The sequence below is a fragment of the Meleagris gallopavo genome, chromosome 5 (genome assembly GCF_905368555.1).
Source record: "Meleagris gallopavo chromosome 5, MGAL_WU_HG_1.1, whole genome shotgun sequence".
Lineage (NCBI taxonomy): Eukaryota > Metazoa > Chordata > Aves > Galliformes > Phasianidae > Meleagris > Meleagris gallopavo.
The window spans coordinates 14,452,080-14,470,147 of NC_139408.1; the positions used below are offsets into that span (position 1 = coordinate 14,452,080).

An 18,068-nucleotide genomic window follows, 5' to 3' on the forward strand; every position below is an offset into this window, starting at 1 on the left:
TCAACCTGTTCTCAACAAGCAATTCAGAAACGCCCCATGGTACAGAAACGTCTGCCTTCCAATCAAACGCTTATGCTCCATCCGCAGGACGTGAACATACACACCACCCACAGAGAATCACTGCAGGAACTAAAAAGAATTGCACACGAGCGCAGGGGAAGAAAGGGCAGAACGTCTGAATGTCTGTGACCTACAAGCACCAGAAACCATAGTGCCCACCACAAAAGCCCACTGCGCCTACACGAGACGCCTCATTAGGGAATGTTCTCTCTAGATTGAGGACAAGATATCGCAGCAGCAAAAGGAAGACTTCCAGTCAGACCAATGGCGGCCTAAGACTACCAGCTGCACCTAGCTGAAAAAAACCTTTTCCAAGGACACGCAGTGTCAACCAACAAGGGACCTTCTGCCCTCAACTAATGCACTCACCTTGCCTCCAAACAGCAAGAGTCAGGACTACCCTGGGCTCCTGCTCCATTAAGGAACGTTCAGCAATCACACCCGGCCCTCAGCCCATACACAAAGCCTACGTTCAGGCGCTCACAGGCCTTCACCTCTCCCTCTGCAAGGGAACACGTGACAGCAAGGCCAGACAATTACCTTCCGTTGTCGTGGGTGGAGGTGTTACGGAGGTGGTGGGTGTTGGCGCGGGTGTGGATGTGCTGACTGAAGTCGGGCCGGACGAGGTCGTGACAGTAACAGGCGTGGTGCTCACGGTGCTGCCGGTAGTGCTGCTGGAGAGCGTTGTGCCAGAGGTGGTAGTGGGGGCAGACCCGGTTGTTGTTGGCGGGGCAGTTGTGCTTGGCACACTCGGAGTGTAAACTGTGCTTGTTGTCGGAGAGAGGGACACTGTTGTGCTGATTTCTCCTGTGGTTGTAGTCGTGATAGCTGTTGTGCACTCCGGTCTTAATGGTGGAGTACAGCAGACTTTGATCTGATAATTCAGGCAGACTGGCATTGGTATCACAGCCCCTGGGGTCTGATCCTTATTTTTACAGATGAGTCCTGTATTAACATCACATTCCACTTTCTGCCCTAAATCTTCTATAGGAATGTCTGGAAATTTCTCAGCTCTGCAGGAAATATTCTCAACCTTCGTACAGTTCCATGAAGGGATCTTATTCTGAATATTTTCAAAGGTCTCATCATCACCATTCTCCGGGCCATACTGTGGGTAACTCACATCGATCCAGTCAGTCCAGATGCAGTCCTCTGGAACGGTGCAGTCAACTGCCGTTGGACATCAGTAAATGTAAACAATTAGGAACTACAGAATCACTTGGAGGAGGTGATAAGAGATGGGAGGATCATGCAGTTGTTGATGGCGATAAGTGCCAAGCTTCCATCTGAGGACTATCCCATGAAACCCTCCAGGGAAAACATGCTTTTCCCAGAAGAAAAATGTCATGCCAGTGGCTGAAAAGCACAGAGGGCTAGCAGCAGAAGAAAGGCAAGAAGGTCAGAAAAGCCCCGGCCCAAAAAGACCTGAAACAAAAGTGTCACAAAAACAAGCTCCATGCCATATCGATACTGGGTTCGCATTGAGAAAGACCTGACCAGTTGAAGGAAAGCAACGCAAAGCAGCAAACAAGGACTTCCGGTCTGACCAAAGTAGTTGCACCAGGCAACAGGATTAAATAAATTCAAAAGAGCCGTGCAGAGTAAGAGAACAAGGAACTTTCTGCCCAAGACAAACAAATTCTTCTCAGGGCGAAACAGAAAGCATGAGAACTAGCATGGGGCACACATTACTTAAACAAAGGTCCAGAAGGGAAAGTGGACAACAAAAAAAAATAACGCGATGACCAGACATTACCTTCCGTTGTCGTGGGTGGAGGTGTTACGGAGGTGGTGGGTGTTGGCGTGGGTGTGGATGTGCTGACTGAAGTCGGGCCGGATGAGGTCGTGACAGTAACAGGCGTGGTGCTCACGGTGCTGCTGGTGGTGCTGCTGGAGAGCGTTGTGCCAGAGGTGGTAGTGGGGGCAGACCCGGTTGTTGTTGGCGGGGCACTGCTACTTGACACGCTGGTACTCGACACACTTGTACTCGTGGTGCTCTGGGAAGTGGTACCTAGGATAACACAGAGATTCATCATTGCAGAAAATCAAATTGTATTTCCCCGTTAACTCCGTTTCCCTACTGAGTTCATCAAAATCCACAACCAGAAACCCACTAGTTCAGGTAATTCAAATGCAGAATATCTTACTAGCAGGATTAGTTTCGTTCAGGAATTACACACCAAGGTTTCGTACAACCTCCATGGGAGACACGTGTAAACAATCTACCTAAGACCAATACTGCATCGAAACACCGTGTGCACAGTGAAAACAATGCTCAGACCATAAGAACTCTGCAGCCCTTAAGCCAGCTGAATGCACTCCGATCATCCTTAGGCTTCATTCCTACTTCACTATTGCTGTCACATTCTATTCACAGAATCACAGAATTGTAGGGGTTGGAAGGGACCTCTAGAGATCATCAAGACCAACCCCCCTGCCAAAGCAGGTTCCCTACACCAGGTCGCACAGGTAGGCGTCCAGGCGAGACTTGAATATCTCCAGAGAAGGAGACTCCACAACCCCCCTGGGCAGCCTGTTCCAGTGTTCCATCACCCTCACCGTGAAGAAGTTCTTACGCACATTCGTGCAAAACTTCCTATGCTGCAGCTTATGTCCGTTTCCCCTCGTCCTGTCTCCACGTACCATTGAAAAGAGACTGGCCTCACCACTATGGCTGCCACACCTCAGATATTTATAAACCTGGATCAGGTCCCCTCTCAGTCGTCTTTTCTCAAGGCTAAATAGACCCAGTTCACTTAGCCTTTCTTCATAGGGGAGATGCTCCAGACCCTTCACCATCTTTGTGGCCCTCCGCTGGACTCTTTCCAAGAGATCCCTGTCTTTTTTGTACTGGGGAGCCCAGAACTGGACACAGTACTCCAGATGAGGCCTTACCAGGGCAGAGTAGAGGGGGAGGATCACCTCCCTCAACCTGCTGGACACGCTCTTCTTAATGCACCCCAGAATGCCATTGGCCTTTTTGGCCACGAGGGCACACTGCTGGCTCATGGCCAACCTGTCGTCCACCAGGACACCCAGGTCCCTCTCTGCAGAGCTCCTCTCCAGCAGTTCATCCCCCAGCCTGTATTGGTGCATGCAATTATTCCTCCCTAGGTGTAAGACTTTACACTTGCTTTTGTTGAACCTCATCCAGTTTCTTACTGCCCAGCTCTCCAGCCTGTCCAGGTCTCGCTGAACGGCAGCACAGCCTTCAGGCGTGTCAGCCAATCCTCCCAACTTCGTATCATCAGCAAACTTGCTGAAGGTGGCCACTATCCCCTCATCAAGGTCATTGATGAAGATGTTGAACAAGACTGGACCCAGCACAGACCCCTGGGGGACACCACTGGTTACAGGTCTCCAGCCAGACTCTGCACCACCAACGACGATCCTCTGTGCTCTGCCAGTCAGCCAGTTCTCAACCCATCTCACTGTCCACTCATCTATCCCACAATTCCTCAGCGTTGTTATAAGGATGTCATGGGAGACAGTATCAAATGCCTTTCTAAAATCAAGGTAGACTACATCTACCGCTCTTCCCCCATCCACCCAGCATGTGACAACATCATAGAAGGCCACCAGGTTGGTCGAGCACGACCTCCCCTTGGTGAACCCATGCTGACTACTCCTGATACCCTCCTTCTCTCCCAGTTGTCTGGAGATGGTATCCAGCACAAGCTGTTCCATCACCTTTCCAGGGACAGAGGTGAGGCTGACAGGCCTATAATTGCCCGGGTCTTCCTTCTTGCCCTTTTTGAAGACCGGAGTGACATTGGCTATCCTCCAGTCTTCAGGGACCTCCCCAGTTATCCAAGACCTCTCAAAAATGATGGAGAGCGGTTCGGCAATGACCTCCGCCAGCTACCTCAGCATACATGGATGCACCCCATCAGGTCCCATGGACTTGTGGACCTTAGTGCTGCCTAGGCGCTCACGCACGTCCTCTTTCCTGACTAAAGGGAAGTCTCCCATTCCCCAGACCCTCTTGCTAACCTCCAGGGTATGGGAAACCTGAGGGAAAGCCTTTTCACTGAAGACAGAACTAAAGAAGGCATTCAGTATCTCTGCCTTCTCAGCATCCCCCGTTACCAGAACTCCCTCCTCACTTAGTAAGGGGCCCACATTCTCTCTAGTTTTCTTTTTGCTGTTAACATACTTGAAGAAGCCTTTTTTATTATCCTTTATCACTTTAGCCAGATTCAATTCCAGGCAGGCCTTAGCCTTCCTCGTTGCATCCCTGCACTGACTACATTCCTATATCCTTCCTAAGTGGTCAGATCCTTTTTCCACATTTCATGGACCTTCTTTCCTTTGTGCTTGCGCATGAGCTCCTTGCTCATCCACACAGGTCTCCTGCCACCTTTTCCCAATTTCTTGCTCACAGAGACGCACCAATCCTGAGCTTGGAAGAAGAGCTGTTTAAATGCTGACCAGCTTTCGGAGGCCCCCTTACCTTCTAACACCCAAGCCCACGGGATAGCTCCAAGTAGGTCCCGGAAGAGATCAAAGTTGGCTCTCCTAAAGTCCAGGGTAGCAATCCTACTTATTGCTTTGCTTCTTCCACTCAGGATCTTGAACTCCCCCATCTCATGATCACTACAATCCAAGCTGCCCCCAGCCTTTACTTCCTTAACAAGTTCATCCCTGTTGGTGAGAATAAGGTCCAGTAACACCCCTCCCCGCATCGGTTCCTCCACCACCTGCATCAGAAAGTTGTCGTCAACACATTGCAAGAACCGTCTGGACTGTGCCTGCCTGGCCATGTTGGTCGTCCAGCAAATATCTGGATAATTGAAGTCCCCCATAAGCACCAGTGCCTGGGAATGTGACACTACATCCAGTTGCTTATGGAAGGCCTCATCAACCTCCTCATCCTGATCAGAGGGCCTGTAGTACACACCCACAACAGTGTCACCCTTACCAGCCTGCCCCTTGATTCTCACCCATAAGCTCTCCACTGCTATATCACTCTCCCCCAAGTGAAATTCAATACATTCTAGCTGCTCTCTCACATAAAGAGCAATTCCACCACCCCGCCTAGCCAGCCGATCTTTCCTAAAAAGCACATAGCCCTCCATGACAACATTCCAGTCATGCGAGCTGCCCTACCACGTCTCCGTGATCGCAATGAGATCATGACCTCATGACCACACACAGAACTCCAGTTCTTCCTGTTTATTTCCCATGTTACGCACATTAGTATACAGGCACTTAAGAGAAGAAGCATCCCCCCACCCCTCTCCAAGCCTTTGAACTCCACTGTCTCCACCCATCAAGTTCTGTTTTGAGCCTCGAACTGCCCCCTCAGTCCCAGCGGTCCTCATTTTGTCCCCTTCCCCCTTCATACCTAGTTTAAACACCTGTCAATAAATCCTGCCAGTTTCTCAGCTAGAACCCTCTTTCCCCGTGGAGACAGGCTGCTTCCATTTGCAGCCATCATGCCAGGCGCTGAGTAAATTGCCCCGTGATCAAAAAAACCAAAACTCCTGTGTTTGCACCAACTCCTAAGCCATTTGTTTAAGAGATGGGTTTTTAAGGCTCATCTCAGTATCCCTTCCTGCCACTGAAAGTACAGATGTAATAACCACCTGCACACCTGTTCCTTCAACTACCCGCCCCAGTCCCCTGAAGTCATCTTTGATAGCCTTCAGGCTTTTCTCACCAACTTCTTCACTGCCAGCCTGTACTATCAATAGTGGATAGCAGTCAGAAGGGCAGATCAGTCTGGGAAGTCTCCTAGCAATGTCCCTGACCCGTGCCCCAGGGAGGCAGCACACCTCTCTGTGGGTAGGGTCGGGCTGGCATATAGGGCCTTCGGTTCCTTGCAGCAGGGGTCGCCTATGACAACCACCTTCCGGTGGAGGAAGTCTTGAGACGCGGGGGTGACCGCTTCCCCCGAGGCACCCTTACGGGTGGGCCTCCCTCCACACCTGCACACACCTCTCCCTCGGGTTCCAGGGCCTCAAATCTATTTCGCAGAGGCACTTGGGGAGACATCACCATTCCCAATGCAGGAAATCTGTTCCCACCACAACTACTTTGCTTCCAAGCTATGTGGCCCTAGAACAAGTAAGCGAACTCTACTTGACACCCCTCCCATGACTTGAAAACCATTCTACGGCATTTCTTCTTACCATGCCATTCATCTACATCTGCAGGTCTTTCTCTCCAAATCAAACAAATTCTTCTCACAGTAAAATAGAAAGCATGAGAACTAGCGTGGGGTATACGTTAATTAAGCAAAACTGCAGCTGGGAAAGCCTACAAGAAAAAAAATAAAGCAATGACGATATATTACCTTCCATTGTCGTGGGTAGAGTTGTTAGGGAGGTGGTAGTGGGGGCAGACCCGGTTGTTGTTGGCGGGGCACTGCTACTTGACACGCTGGTACTCGACACACTTGTACTCGTGGTGCTCTGCGAAGTGGGACCTGGGAAAACACAGGGTTTCATCGTTGCAAGCAGGCCAACCGCATTTCCTCTCTCAGTCCTCATTTCTCAACTGACTTCACCAAGCTCCACAACCACAAGCCCGGGAAGTTCAGAGTGTAGGAATGGAGACAGTCTCATTAGTCCTATTTGTGTCATTCCGGAATTCTACTCCAAGGTTTCCAAAAACTAGCTTTGGAGACACGTGCAAACGCCACACCTATGACCAATGTGGCATCTAACCACCGTGTGCACAGTGAAAACAATGCTCAGGCTACAGGAACTCCGCAGCCCTTAAGCCAGATGAATGCACTCCGATCATCCTTAGGCTTCACTCTTCCTTACCTTTGGCTGTCACGTTCTATTGCGTGGAACCACCACCGGACCCAATGCAGCAAACTAGCAGGCCCGATTTCCCGCCACAACTAATTTCCTGCCACCTCACTTGGGGCTCCAGTACAACTACTGAAACTCTTCTCTATACCCCTCTCACGTCTTCAAAAACCATTCTACCGCATTTGTCCATGCCATGCCACTTATCTCCAACTGCTTTTCTATGTTTCTTGGTTGCCCACGCCACAGGCCAGAAGGCTGCCTCCTTCAACCTGTTCTCAACAAGCAATTCAGAAACGCCCCATGGTACAGAAACGTCTGCCTTCCAATCAAACGCTTATGCTCCATCCGCAGGACGTGAACATACACACCACCCACAGAGAATCACTGCAGGAACTAAAAAGAATTGCACACGAGCGCAGGGGAAGAAAGGGCAGAACGTCTGAATGTCTGTGACCTACAAGCACCAGAAACCATAGTGCCCCCCACAAAAGCCCACTGCGCCTACACGAGACGCCTCATTAGGGAATGTTCTCTCTAGATTGAGGACAAGATATCGCAGCAGCAAAAGGAAGACTTCCAGTCAGACCAATGGCGGCCTAAGACTACCAGCTGCACCTAGCTGAAAAAAACCTTTTCCAAAAACGCGCAGTGTCAAGGAACAGGGGACCTTCTGCCCTCAACTAATGCACTCACCTTGCCTCCAAACAGCAAGAGTCAGGACTACCTTGGGCTCCTGCTCCATTAAGGAACGTTCAGCAATCACACCCGGCCCTCAGCCCATACACAAAGCCTACGTTCAGGCGCTCACAGGCCTTCACCTCTCCCTCTGCAAGGGAACACCTGACAGCATGGCCAGACAATTACCTTCCGTTGTCGTGGGTGGAGGTGTTACGGAGGTGGTGGGTGTTGGCGTGGGTGTGGATGTGCTGACTGAAGTCGGGCCGGACGAGGTCGTGACAGTAATAGGCGTGGTGCTCACGGTGCTGCCGGTAGTGCTGCTGGAGAGCGTTGTGCCAGAGGTGGTAGTGGGGGCAGACCCGGTTGTTGTTGGCGGGGCACTGCTACTTGACACGCTGGTACTCGACACACTTGTACTCGTGGTTCTCTGCGAAGTGGGACCTGGGAAAACACAAGGTTTCATCGTTGCAAGCAGGCCAATCGCATTTCCTCTCTCAGTCCTCATTTCTCAACTGACTTCACCAAGCTCCACAACCACAAGCCCGGGAAGTTCAGAGTGTAGGAATGGAGACAGTCTCATTAGTCCTATTTGTGTCATTCTGGAATTCTACTCCAAGGTTTCCAAAAACTAGCTTTGGAGACACGTGCAAATGCCACACCTATGACCAATGCGGCATCTAACCACCGTGTGCACAGTGAAAACAATGCTCAGGCTACAGGAACTCCGCAGCCCTTAAGCCAGATGAATGCACTCCGATCATCCTTAGGCTTCACTCTTCCTTACCTTTGGCTGTCACGTTCTATTGCGTGGAACCACCACCGGACCCAATGCAGCAAACTAGCAGGCCCGATTTCCCGCCACAACTAATTTCCTGCCACCTCACTTGGGGCTCCAGAACAACTACTGAAACTCTTCTCTATACCCCTCTCACGTCTTCAAAAACCATTCTACCGCATTTGTCCATGCCATGCCACTTATCTCCAACTGCTCTTCTATGTTTCTTGGTTGCCCACGCCACAGGCCAGAAGGCTGCCTCCTTCAACCTGTTCTCAACAAGCAATTCAGAAACGCCCCATGGTACAGAAACGTCTGCCTTCCAATCAAACGCTTATGCTCCATCCGCAGGACGTGAACATACACACCACCCACAGAGAATCACTGCAGGAACTAAAAAGAATTGCACACGAGCGCAGGGGAAGAAAGGGCAGAACGTCTGAATGTCTGTGACCTACAAGCACCAGAAACCATAGTGCCCACCACAAAAGCCCACTGCGCCTACACGAGACGCCTCATTAGGGAATGTTCTCTCTAGATTGAGGACAAGATATCGCAGCAGCAAAAGGAAGACTTCCAGTCAGACCAATGGCGGCCTAAGACTACCAGCTGCACCTAGCTGAAAAAAACCTTTTCCAAGGACACGCAGTGTCAACCAACAAGGGACCTTCTGCCCTCAACTAATGCACTCACCTTGCCTCCAAACAGCAAGAGTCAGGACTACCCTGGGCTCCTGCTCCATTAAGGAACGTTCAGCAATCACACCCGGCCCTCAGCCCATACACAAAGCCTACGTTCAGGCGCTCACAGGCCTTCACCTCTCCCTCTGCAAGGGAACACGTGACAGCAAGGCCAGACAATTACCTTCCGTTGTCGTGGGTGGAGGTGTTACGGAGGTGGTGGGTGTTGGCGCGGGTGTGGATGTGCTGACTGAAGTCGGGCCGGACGAGGTCGTGACAGTAACAGGCGTGGTGCTCACGGTGCTGCCGGTAGTGCTGCTGGAGAGCGTTGTGCCAGAGGTGGTAGTGGGGGCAGACCCGGTTGTTGTTGGCGGGGCAGTTGTGCTTGGCACACTCGGAGTGTAAACTGTGCTTGTTGTCGGAGAGAGGGACACTGTTGTGCTGATTTCTCCTGTGGTTGTAGTCGTGATAGCTGTTGTGCACTCCGGTCTTAATGGTGGAGTACAGCAGACTTTGATCTGATAATTCAGGCAGACTGGCATTGGTATCACAGCCCCTGGGGTCTGATCCTTATTTTTACAGATGAGTCCTGTATTAACATCACATTCCACTTTCTGCCCTAAATCTTCTATAGGAATGTCTGGAAATTTCTCAGCTCTGCAGGAAATATTCTCAACCTTCGTACAGTTCCATGAAGGGATCTTATTCTGAATATTTTCAAAGGTCTCATCATCACCATTCTCCGGGCCATACTGTGGGTAACTCACATCGATCCAGTCAGTCCAGATGCAGTCCTCTGGAACGGTGCAGTCAACTGCCGTTGGACATCAGTAAATGTAAACAATTAGGAACTACAGAATCACTTGGAGGAGGTGATAAGAGATGGGAGGATCATGCAGTTGTTGATGGCGATAAGTGCCAAGCTTCCATCTGAGGACTATCCCATGAAACCCTCCAGGGAAAACATGCTTTTCCCAGAAGAAAAATGTCATGCCAGTGGCTGAAAAGCACAGAGGGCTAGCAGCAGAAGAAAGGCAAGAAGGTCAGAAAAGCCCCGGCCCAAAAAGACCTGAAACAAAAGTGTCACAAAAACAAGCTCCATGCCATATCGATACTGGGTTCGCATTGAGAAAGACCTGACCAGTTGAAGGAAAGCAACGCAAAGCAGCAAACAAGGACTTCCGGTCTGACCAAAGTAGTTGCACCAGGCAACAGGATTAAATAAATTCAAAAGAGCCGTGCAGAGTAAGAGAACAAGGAACTTTCTGCCCAAGACAAACAAATTCTTCTCAGGGCGAAACAGAAAGCATGAGAACTAGCATGGGGCACACATTACTTAAACAAAGGTCCAGAAGGGAAAGTGGACAACAAAAAAAAATAACGCGATGACCAGACATTACCTTCCGTTGTCGTGGGTGGGGGTGTTACGGAGGTGGTGGGTGTTGGCGTGGGTGTGGATGTGCTGACTGAAGTCGGGCCGGATGAGGTCGTGACAGTAACAGGCGTGGTGCTCACGGTGCTGCTGGTGGTGCTGCTGGAGAGCGTTGTGCCAGAGGTGGTAGTGGGGGCAGACCCGGTTGTTGTTGGCGGGGCACTGCTACTTGACACGCTGGTACTCGACACACTTGTACTCGTGGTGCTCTGGGAAGTGGTACCTAGGATAACACAGAGATTCATCATTGCAGAAAATCAAATTGTATTTCCCCGTTAACTCCGTTTCCCTACTGAGTTCATCAAAATCCACAACCAGAAACCCACTAGTTCAGGTAATTCAAATGCAGAATATCTTACTAGCAGGATTAGTTTCGTTCAGGAATTACACACCAAGGTTTCGTACAACCTCCATGGGAGACACGTGTAAACAATCTACCTAAGACCAATACTGCATCGAAACACCGTGTGCACAGTGAAAACAATGCTCAGACCATAAGAACTCTGCAGCCCTTAAGCCAGCTGAATGCACTCCGATCATCCTTAGGCTTCATTCCTACTTCACTATTGCTGTCACATTCTATTCACAGAATCACAGAATTGTAGGGGTTGGAAGGGACCTCTAGAGATCATCAAGACCAACCCCCCTGCCAAAGCAGGTTCCCTACACCAGGTCGCACAGGTAGGCGTCCAGGCGAGACTTGAATATCTCCAGAGAAGGAGACTCCACAACCCCCCTGGGCAGCCTGTTCCAGTGTTCCATCACCCTCACCGTGAAGAAGTTCTTACGCACATTCGTGCAAAACTTCCTATGCTGCAGCTTATGTCCGTTTCCCCTCGTCCTGTCTCCACGTACCATTGAAAAGAGACTGGCCTCACCACTATGGCTGCCACACCTCAGATATTTATAAACCTGGATCAGGTCCCCTCTCAGTCGTCTTTTCTCAAGGCTAAATAGACCCAGTTCACTTAGCCTTTCTTCATAGGGGAGATGCTCCAGACCCTTCACCATCTTTGTGGCCCTCCGCTGGACTCTTTCCAAGAGATCCCTGTCTTTTTTGTACTGGGGAGCCCAGAACTGGACACAGTACTCCAGATGAGGCCTTACCAGGGCAGAGTAGAGGGGGAGGATCACCTCCCTCAACCTGCTGGACACGCTCTTCTTAATGCACCCCAGAATGCCATTGGCCTTTTTGGCCACGAGGGCACACTGCTGGCTCATGGCCAACCTGTCGTCCACCAGGACACCCAGGTCCCTCTCTGCAGAGCTCCTCTCCAGCAGTTCATCCCCCAGCCTGTATTGGTGCATGCAATTATTCCTCCCTAGGTGTAAGACTTTACACTTGCTTTTGTTGAACCTCATCCAGTTTCTTACTGCCCAGCTCTCCAGCCTGTCCAGGTCTCGCTGAACGGCAGCACAGCCTTCAGGCGTGTCAGCCAATCCTCCCAACTTCGTATCATCAGCAAACTTGCTGAAGGTGGCCACTATCCCCTCATCAAGGTCATTGATGAAGATGTTGAACAAGACTGGACCCAGCACAGACCCCTGGGGGACACCACTGGTTACAGGTCTCCAGCCAGACTCTGCACCACCAACGACGATCCTCTGTGCTCTGCCAGTCAGCCAGTTCTCAACCCATCTCACTGTCCACTCATCTATCCCACAATTCCTCAGCGTTGTTATAAGGATGTCATGGGAGACAGTATCAAATGCCTTTCTAAAATCAAGGTAGACTACATCTACCGCTCTTCCCCCATCCACCCAGCATGTGACAACATCATAGAAGGCCACCAGGTTGGTCGAGCACGACCTCCCCTTGGTGAACCCATGCTGACTACTCCTGATACCCTCCTTCTCTCCCAGTTGTCTGGAGATGGTATCCAGCACAAGCTGTTCCATCACCTTTCCAGGGACAGAGGTGAGGCTGACAGGCCTATAATTGCCCGGGTCTTCCTTCTTGCCCTTTTTGAAGACCGGAGTGACATTGGCTATCCTCCAGTCTTCAGGGACCTCCCCAGTTATCCAAGACCTCTCAAAAATGATGGAGAGCGGTTCGGCAATGACCTCCGCCAGCTACCTCAGCATACATGGATGCACCCCATCAGGTCCCATGGACTTGTGGACCTTAGTGCTGCCTAGGCGCTCACGCACGTCCTCTTTCCTGACTAAAGGGAAGTCTCCCATTCCCCAGACCCTCTTGCTAACCTCCAGGGTATGGGAAACCTGAGGGAAAGCCTTTTCACTGAAGACAGAACTAAAGAAGGCATTCAGTATCTCTGCCTTCTCAGCATCCCCCGTTACCAGAACTCCCTCCTCACTTAGTAAGGGGCCCACATTCTCTCTAGTTTTCTTTTTGCTGTTAACATACTTGAAGAAGCCTTTTTTATTATCCTTTATCACTTTAGCCAGATTCAATTCCAGGCAGGCCTTAGCCTTCCTCGTTGCATCCCTGCACTGACTACATTCCTATATCCTTCCTAAGTGGTCAGATCCTTTTTCCACATTTCATGGACCTTCTTTCCTTTGTGCTTGCGCATGAGCTCCTTGCTCATCCACACAGGTCTCCTGCCACCTTTTCCCAATTTCTTGCTCACAGAGACGCACCAATCCTGAGCTTGGAAGAAGAGCTGTTTAAATGCTGACCAGCTTTCGGAGGCCCCCTTACCTTCTAACACCCAAGCCCACGGGATAGCTCCAAGTAGGTCCCGGAAGAGATCAAAGTTGGCTCTCCTAAAGTCCAGGGTAGCAATCCTACTTATTGCTTTGCTTCTTCCACTCAGGATCTTGAACTCCCCCATCTCATGATCACTACAATCCAAGCTGCCCCCAGCCTTTACTTCCTTAACAAGTTCATCCCTGTTGGTGAGAATAAGGTCCAGTAACACCCCTCCCCGCATCGGTTCCTCCACCACCTGCATCAGAAAGTTGTCGTCAACACATTGCAAGAACCGTCTGGACTGTGCCTGCCTGGCCATGTTGGTCGTCCAGCAAATATCTGGATAATTGAAGTCCCCCATAAGCACCAGTGCCTGGGAATGTGACACTACATCCAGTTGCTTATGGAAGGCCTCATCAACCTCCTCATCCTGATCAGAGGGCCTGTAGTACACACCCACAACAGTGTCACCCTTACCAGCCTGCCCCTTGATTCTCACCCATAAGCTCTCCACTGCTATATCACTCTCCCCCAAGTGAAATTCAATACATTCTAGCTGCTCTCTCACATAAAGAGCAATTCCACCACCCCGCCTAGCCAGCCGATCTTTCCTAAAAAGCACATAGCCCTCCATGACAACATTCCAGTCATGCGAGCTGCCCTACCACGTCTCCGTGATCGCAATGAGATCATGACCTCATGACCACACACAGAACTCCAGTTCTTCCTGTTTATTTCCCATGTTACGCGCATTAGTATACAGGCACTTAAGAGAAGAAGCATCCCCCCACCCCTCTCCAAGCCTTTGAACTCCACTGTCTCCACCCATCAAGTTCTGTTTTGAGCCTCGAACTGCCCCCTCAGTCCCAGCGGTCCTCATTTTGTCCCCTTCCCCCTTCATACCTAGTTTAAACACCTGTCAATAAATCCTGCCAGTTTCTCAGCTAGAACCCTCTTTCCCCGTGGAGACAGGCTGCTTCCATTTGCAGCCATCATGCCAGGCGCTGAGTAAATTGCCCCGTGATCAAAAAAACCAAAACTCCTGTGTTTGCACCAACTCCTAAGCCATTTGTTTAAGAGATGGGTTTTTAAGGCTCATCTCAGTATCCCTTCCTGCCACTGAAAGTACAGATGTAATAACCACCTGCACACCTGTTCCTTCAACTACCCGCCCCAGTCCCCTGAAGTCATCTTTGATAGCCTTCAGGCTTTTCTCACCAACTTCTTCACTGCCAGCCTGTACTATCAATAGTGGATAGCAGTCAGAAGGGCAGATCAGTCTGGGAAGTCTCCTAGCAATGTCCCTGACCCGTGCCCCAGGGAGGCAGCACACCTCTCTGTGGGTAGGGTCGGGCTGGCATATAGGGCCTTCGGTTCCTTGCAGCAGGGGTCGCCTATGACAACCACCTTCCGGTGGAGGAAGTCTTGAGACGCGGGGGTGACCGCTTCCCCCGAGGCACCCTTACGGGTGGGCCTCCCTCCACACCTGCACACACCTCTCCCTCGGGTTCCAGGGCCTCAAATCTATTTCGCAGAGGCACTTGGGGAGACATCACCATTCCCAATGCAGGAAATCTGTTCCCATCACAACTACTTTGCTTCCAAGCTATGTGGCCCTAGAACAAGTAAGCGAACTCTACTTGACACCCCTCCCATGACTTGAAAACCATTCTACGGCATTTCTTCTTACCATGCCATTCATCTACATCTGCAGGTCTTTCTCTCCAAATCAAACAAATTCTTCTCACAGTAAAATAGAAAGCATGAGAACTAGCGTGGGGTATACGTTAATTAAGCAAAACTGCAGCTGGGAAAGCCTACAAGAAAAAAAATAATGCAATGATGATATATTACCTTCCATTGTCGTGGGTAGAGTTGTTAGGGAGGTGGTAGTGGGTGTTGGCGTGGGTGTGGATGTGCTGACTGAAGTCGGGCCGGATGAGGTCGTGACAGTAACAGGCGTGGTGCTCACGGTGCTGCTGGTGGTGCTGCTGGAGAGCGTTGTGCCAGAGGTGGTAGTGGGGGCAGACCCGGTTGTTGTTGGTGGGGCAGTTGTGCTTGACACAGTTGAAGTGAAAACTATGGTTGTAGTGGTTGAGTGTGACAGTGTTGTGCTGATTGCCGTGGTAAATTCCGGTGTTGGTAGACATTCTGGTTTATTTGGTGTGCAGCAGATGCTGACCTCATAGTTATGGCAGTATGAGATGTTGCTGTTGTTTTCTTGATCCTTATTGTTACAGATAAGCCCTGTGTTTACATTGCATTCAACCTTCTGTCCTAACTCTTCAAGGGAAATGTTAGGGTAATCCTTCGCTCTGCATGAAATATTCTCAGCTTTCACGCATACCAAGGAGGAGTTGTTTATTTTGTCAATGGTTTCATAGTCTCCACTGTTCACATCAGATCTATTTGGTTGACTCAAATCAATCCAGTCTGTCCAGATGCATTCACAATTTGTCACTGAGAGACATTAACAAGAGTAACATTCAGGAACATTAGAGACAGAGACAGCCAGTGTTAATTCCAGCACCGTTACTGGTGGTTCACTGGGTGTCCACTGCACGCAAGGGTGCACCCTGAACTCTGCTACTCACCTACACTAGTCAGCCAACCCTGGCCACAATAAAGCTCATTAGTGTGGTCAGGTCTCCCTTTCTTTGCTTTATGGAACACACCAGGACAACATCAGGCACTGTTGAGCTATGTGTTTCTCCCCTCCCCATAAACATAGCAAGTTCTGTTTGGGGCTTACTGTGTGCAAAAAAAACTTCCCTATGAAGTTGAAATTCCCATATGAAGTTGAGTAGAATCAAGTAAGGACTCTCACAAATTTCACTTGGGCAAATCCAAATTCAGGAAAGAATCACAATAACAAAGCAAGTAGGCACTTGATGCACACTGCAGCCAAAATCATGGGCTGCTTTCTAGCAGCATGGGGAAAGCTGGAGAGCAACTCTGGCAGAACCTTGTTGCCCAGAGTCTCACTGGTGCCATTGGCTGAAATCTTTCCCCAGACCCTGCTACGGAAAATCAGCCTTCGGAGAGCCAGAACTGCAGATGAATTGTAAATCAATCACAAGAGAAGGAACAGAATAAAGTCATGACCTAACAGCACCTGAAACGAAACGACATTGCCACAAAAAACAAGCCATGTCACACCATATGTTTTCCTATGTACGTTCTTTCTCTCCAGCTGAAGGACAAAGCCCAAAAAGCAGCAAAAGTAAGACTTTCCATCAGCACTGTATTGGCGTAAGGTAGGCAGAAGTACCATGAAAAAAATATCCTTACACTCAGGATGATCAAGGAATAGGAACTGACATCCAGAAACATGTTGTGCACTCTCTCTGCTAAATGGAGAGCTCAGTACCTTATAGTTCTGGAGACTTCTTTATTCTTTTTTTTTTTAATCTGCATAAACTGTTTTCTTCAGAGTACTGCAGTGAAGACATACATTAAGGTGCCAATAGACAATTTCTCCCATACCAAGGCAAGATATGACAATACAGAGCAATTAATTACCTGGTAGTGAAGGTGGAGGAGAGTGGGTTTGAGTTACTATTGGTGGTGAGAGTGTGCTTGTAACTGTCGGAGTGGTTGAGGATATGCCAGGAACAGTCGGAGTAGTTCCCTGGGTGCTGCTGCTGAAGGGTGTCGTGGTGGCAGTACTGGTTGGAGACTCTGATGGAGTTGGTGTGGGAGCAGTTGTTGACACTGGGAAACATCAACAAGAGGAATAATTATGAACAACACTGACAGAAACAGGTAAAGATGCAAGCATATGTATGAGTGTGACACAACAGGAGTTAACTGCCACAAATTTACAGCTGGATCAGCCCAGTTTTTCTGCAGCAAAGACCTGTATTATTTACCTTTCATTCCCAGTTTCAGAAAGCAGACTAGGGCCAAATCTGAACAGACATGGTTAAGACACCCCCTTTTCTACTGAAGAGGTTTGTTGCATTGCCTTGCTGGGATTCTCTAAATGAAAAATCCCCCACCAGTGGATAAGATGGAGAAAAAAAGCCTTATGGTTCTTCCCGTCTCAGCCTTATCACTCATAACACCTTGCTGTCTCGGAGAGTAAGAACTGGGAGGAGAAGCTGTGGTCAAGGAATGAAATATGCACAGGAATACATTTTTATCTAAAGCTTATGTCACCTCTCCATAGTGCAATGGCAGCCTGAGGGAGAGGTCCACAGCAAGTGGCTTTTTGAAGGGTGAAACCATTTCACAAAGGCTGCAAGGGAATCCTTTCTTTCTAGATCTACAGCCACAGACAATACCTAAAATGGTGATATACCAAATCAAGGCCTACTCTAATTTCACACATATCTTTGTGAGAATGTTCTCTCCAGGAAAGGGACAGAGCTCAAAATCAGCAAAGTGCTTGCTCAATATCTGCTTTAAGTAGCTGACAGTTCATTATTTATCTTATGGCAAGGTAAGGAAAGAGAAAATTGGTCTGCTAAATACCTGTGGAGGCTGAAGTTATTGGTGTGGTTACTGAAGGTGTGGGTTGGCTTGTGGTAGTTGCAGTGGGTGTTGGTATGGTGGTAATTGTCGTTGACTGCCGGATTGTAGTAGTGGGCACAGTTGTTCCAGTGGTGACTGAAGATGCAGTTGGTATTGAACTCGGTGTACTTGCAGTCTCACAAGGAAATTCATGCCACTCACAACAGTTTACCCTGATTTCATAATTATAGCAAAGATGCCAGATACTTGCATCTTGCTCCTCATTTTTACAGATGAGTCCATATGTAACATTACATTCCACTTTTTGGCCAAGTTCCTCTAAGGTTTTATCAGGACTGTCTTTAGCCCTGCATTCAATATTTTCAGGAGCTGCACATATTTTGTTTCCATGTTCTTTTCTTATTTCTTCATAGGTTTCATAGTCACCACCATCTTCTTCAGGGTTACTAACATCAAACCATTCAGACCAATCACAGATTAATCCAAGGCATGGAGCTGCAAGAAAAAACATAGGTTCAGTGTCAGAGCTCACAGAAAACATTCTGAG

The 18,068-nt window shown here is 49.4% G+C and overlaps 1 protein-coding gene across 1 annotated transcript in view; it reads right to left on the bottom strand.

Moving 5' to 3' along the window:
- Positions 1 to 18,068, bottom strand: part of MUC2 (mucin 2, oligomeric mucus/gel-forming) — a 110,463-nt gene that overhangs the window by 66,339 nt on the left and 26,056 nt on the right. Inside the window, exons 30-36 of the mRNA XM_085223834.1 lie at positions 17,522 to 18,016; positions 16,568 to 16,759; positions 14,900 to 15,505; positions 10,358 to 10,612; positions 9,142 to 9,771; positions 7,689 to 7,943; positions 601 to 1,230 (exon numbers count right to left, since the gene is read on the bottom strand). Of these exons, the coding sequence (XP_085079960.1) occupies positions 601 to 1,230; positions 7,689 to 7,943; positions 9,142 to 9,771; positions 10,358 to 10,612; positions 14,900 to 15,505; positions 16,568 to 16,759; positions 17,522 to 18,016 (3,063 nt within the window). The remainder of the gene's footprint in view (positions 1 to 600; positions 1,231 to 7,688; positions 7,944 to 9,141; positions 9,772 to 10,357; positions 10,613 to 14,899; positions 15,506 to 16,567; positions 16,760 to 17,521; positions 18,017 to 18,068) is intronic.